The sequence below is a fragment of the Mandrillus leucophaeus genome, unplaced genomic scaffold (genome assembly GCF_000951045.1).
Source record: "Mandrillus leucophaeus isolate KB7577 unplaced genomic scaffold, Mleu.le_1.0 Scaffold436, whole genome shotgun sequence".
Lineage (NCBI taxonomy): Eukaryota > Metazoa > Chordata > Mammalia > Primates > Cercopithecidae > Mandrillus > Mandrillus leucophaeus.
Window position 1 is genome coordinate 1,590,031 of NW_012104654.1, and position 4,042 is coordinate 1,594,072.

The 4,042-nt window shown below is 42.0% G+C and overlaps 1 protein-coding gene across 4 annotated transcripts in view; it reads right to left on the bottom strand.

Moving 5' to 3' along the window:
• Positions 1-684: 684 nt before the first annotated feature.
• The window catches only part of METTL21A (methyltransferase like 21A), a 14,444-nt gene continuing 11,086 nt past the window's right edge, over positions 685-4,042 (bottom strand). For all 4 annotated transcript variants that reach the window (XM_011993893.1, XM_011993891.1, XM_011993890.1 and 1 more), the window contains exon 4: positions 685-1,380. In XM_011993893.1, coding sequence (XP_011849283.1) covers positions 983-1,380 — 398 coding nt within the window. In that variant the 3' untranslated portion in view covers positions 685-982. The remainder of the gene's footprint in view (positions 1,381-4,042) is intronic.

Sequence of the window (4,042 nt, forward strand, 5' to 3'; positions counted from 1 at the left end):
AGCTTCTGACTTGAAATAGACAACCTATTCAAGATTTCAGGTGCTTTTTTTTTTTTTGAGACAGAGTCTTGCTCTTGTCCCCCAGGCTGGAGTACAATGGTGCAATCTCAGCTCACTGCAACCTCTGCCTCCCAGGTTCAAGTGATTCTCCTGCCTCAGCCTCCCAAGTAGCTGGGATTACAGGCGCCTGCCACCACACCCGGCTAATTTTTGTATTTTTAGTAGAGATGGGGTTTCACCATGTTGGCCAGGCTGTTTTTGAACTCCTGACCTCAGGTGATCTGCCCGCCTCAGCCTCCCAAAGTGGTGGGATTTCAGGCATGAGCCACCGCACCCAGCCAGATTTCAGGTGCTTTCAAAAAGTAACTGAAATTTCATTTTTATTTAATTCCTTTATTAACATATATAAACCTGAAATTAAGGCAAAAAGTATGATATGAGACTCAAAAAAACTCATATCCTACTCAACCAACTAAAAGTTTTTAGGATCTAAACAGGGCAAAAGGTTTCAATAGCACTAACAGCTCAAGGAATGTATGTTAAACCTTTTGTTTTACATCCAGAAAATTAGAAAACTTGGCTAAACATTGTATATATCAGAAGGTTTTAAAAATAATTTGTTAAGATTTAATCTTACCAAAGAAAGCTTGCTCATTTAAAGACATCTTTATACCAGCCTTCATGTCATCAGTGGAAACTTTATTAAGAGGGAGTAGTATGAGATACAGAAATAGCATAAACCAAAATCTCACTCTTAATCCTTTAATGTTAATTGGATTTCAGTGTGAGTAAATATGACTAAAACTCATAGCAATGGGACAAAGCACTGCTTTGTTTTAAAACTGCACATGTGCTTTCTCCCCTGAGAGCCTTTGCTTTAGACTTTTTGTACAGTAAGACATTTCATTAAATATGTTTAGATTTGCAGTCTAAGACCTTAAGTGACACACTCAATGACAGCATTCTTATAAATTATAGCCAATTATAAGTCCTCCTTCTGGTTTCTCTTCTGTGCTTCGTAAATATGTACATCTTTTTCAGGATCATAGTGAACCTTTCTCACAGTAAATTGCCTCTCCAGCATTGCTAAGAAGTTGTTATCCCGTTCATAGCGAATTCGGCATGCTAAAAGAATCACGGAGTGATTGCTACAGAGATGTTCCAGTGTTTGAAGAAGATCTGTGAATGTTTCTTCTAAATATATGATATCAGCTCCAAGTATCAGGTCAAATTCTCCAGGAGAAAAACTCCCCAAATTCTGTCCCCAAGTCAGCTCCTTAACAACAGTTTTGGGTTGGATATGAGGAGGTAAGTTGGCTTGAACGTTTGATTTAAGAAATTCTAATGCTACTTTTCGATCCGTGATAGTCACATGAGCACCTACAATGTGGGACAAAGAAAAAGTGATGTGCACATCAGTAGAGCTCTGTTAGGTAGAGAGGGGGTCAAGTTAAATGTAGAGTGTCTCTTAAATATTGCATCTGATACGCAGAATATCAATCATGCCTTTCATGGACAGCTGCAATAGAAAAATGACTCCTAACTCCTTTTGCACTAACTACTGGCAAAAGTGACTCTGGATTTCCCTCTATGACATACCTGCTATTTGCTAAAATTGTGCCCAGAAATTGCAGAATTGGCTGGGCGCGGTGGCTCATGCCTTTAATCCCAGCACTTTGGGAGGCCAAGGCGGGCAGATCACCTGAGGTCAGGAGTTGGTGATCAGCCTGGCCAACATGGCCAACTAAAAATACAAAACTAGCCAGGCATGGTGGCGGGTACGTGTAATCCCAGCTATTCGGGAGGCTGAGGCAGGGGAATCGCTTGAACCTGGGAGATGGAGGTTGCAGAGCTGAGATCTCGCCACTGCACTCCAGCCTAGGTGACAAGAACAAAACTCCATCTCAAAAAAAAAAAAAAATGCAGAATTAAGCAGTGACACGGCTGATGCTTCTGAAGTCTGCCAACAGAGCTGGCCTATACTTTATTCATTAGGTCATTATCTTTTTTTTTTTTTTTTTTTTTTTTGAGACAGCGTCTTGCTCTGTCGCCCAGGCTGGAGTGCAGTGGCACGATCTCAGCTCACTGCAAGCTCTGCCTCCCGGGTTCACGCCATTCTCCTGCCTCAGCCTCCCGAGTAGCTGGGACTACAGGTGCCTGCCACCATGCCCAGCTAATTTTTTGTATTTTTAGTAGAGACGGGGTTTCACCGTGTTAGCCAGGATGGTCTCCATCTCCTGACCTCGTGATCCGCCCGCCTCGGCCTCCCAAAGGTCATTATCTTTAAGTCAGTTGGCCACAGGGTAACATGGAATCCAAGAATGAAAAATCTGGGAGCAGGCCAGGTATGGTGGCTCATGCCTGTAATCTCAGCACTTAGGGAGGCTGAGGTGGGAGAAGCCCTTGAGCCCAGGAGTTCAAGACCTGCCTGGGTAATACAGGGGACTCCATCTCTACAAATAATTTTTGTTTTTAATTAAGCACAGTGCACACCTGTGGTCCTAGCTACTCAGGAGGCACGGGTGGGATATCATGTGAGCGTGGAAGGTTGAGGCTGCAGTGAACTGTTATTATGCCAATACACTCCAGCCTGGGCAACAGAGCAACACTCAGTCTCAAAAAAAAAAAAAAATAAAAAATAAAAAAAATAAATAAATCTGGGAGCAGACTGTTACTGCAAAGAGGACAAGATACCAAAAACAGGGAAAGGCTGTTTTGTAAGGTTAGTTTTAAAAAGAATCATGGAAGAAATAAATGGGCTACTAAGAAATCCCAGTCCACTTCTCCTTAGGTTGTTATGAAGCAGCCAACTTACATGTTTTCTGTATATAGTTATTGAAAAATAGTAAGCTTAAAAATTACTTAAGTATATTACAGTACTGTAAGTTAAAATGCTTGTTCTTAATGCTAAGTTTCTACACACAGTGTAGAAAGTTAAACTGTTTCTTATGGATTGTTGACAAAAAGATCCTTTTTTTGGAACCAATATGGGTAAGAGACAACCTTAAGGTGGAACAAGCACATAAGATCAGGTTGGATCCACCTTCTCTACGTTGTAGGAAAGATATAATACGTGTAATACTCTTTACTTCTGGCCCCAGAAATTCTGAAATTTAAAATTATGTTTCAATCTTTCATAAAATTCTTTCCATTTGCATCTTTCTTCAGTTTGTAATCTTCACAGGTAATCTTCCCACAAGATTCCAGACTAGCTGTAGTAAGCACTATTTCAGTGGCAGCTGAAACTCAGTGTTTCTTATCTTGACACATAAATTAGGGCAGTAATTCAATTTGAAATTTACAGTCCTAGTATGAGATACTGATGAAAATGCTCAAGTTGTTGAATTTTAGAAGCCTGAACCTACCACTTTTGACCATTCATTGCTAGACAGTGTATTGCCCAATGGGCAGATTTCAATGATAGTTTTCATCTCTTCTGACAATAAAAATTGCAGACAGCCAGGCCAAGTGGCTCACACCTGTAATCCGAGCCCTCTGGGAGGCTGAGGCAGTAGCATCACCTGAGCCCAGGAGTTCAAGACCAGTCCTGACAACATAGAGAGACTCCATCTCCACAAAAAATTAAAAAATTAGCCAGGCATGGTGGCACTATTCAGGAGGCTGAGGTGGGAGGATCTCTGGAGCCCAGGAGGTCAAGGCTGCACTTAAAGAACAACTTTAGGCCAGGCACAGTGGCTCATGCCTGTAATCCCAGCACTTTGGGAGGCCGAGGCAGGCGGATCACGATGGTCAAGAGATAAAGACCATCCTGACCAACATGGTGAAACCCCATCTCTACTAAAAATACAAAAAAATTAGCTGGGAGTGGTGGCGCACGCCTGTAGTCCCAGCCACTCAGGAGGCTGAAGCAGGAGAATTGCTTGAACCCGGGAGGCGGAGGTTGCAGTGAGCTGAGATCGCACCACTGCACTCCAGCCTGGCGACCCAGTGAGACTCTGTCTTAAAAAAAAAAAAAAAAGGAAAAAAAGAAAGAGCAACTTTAACTTAGCACTTAAAGAACAAGTATTTTCACTTACATTAC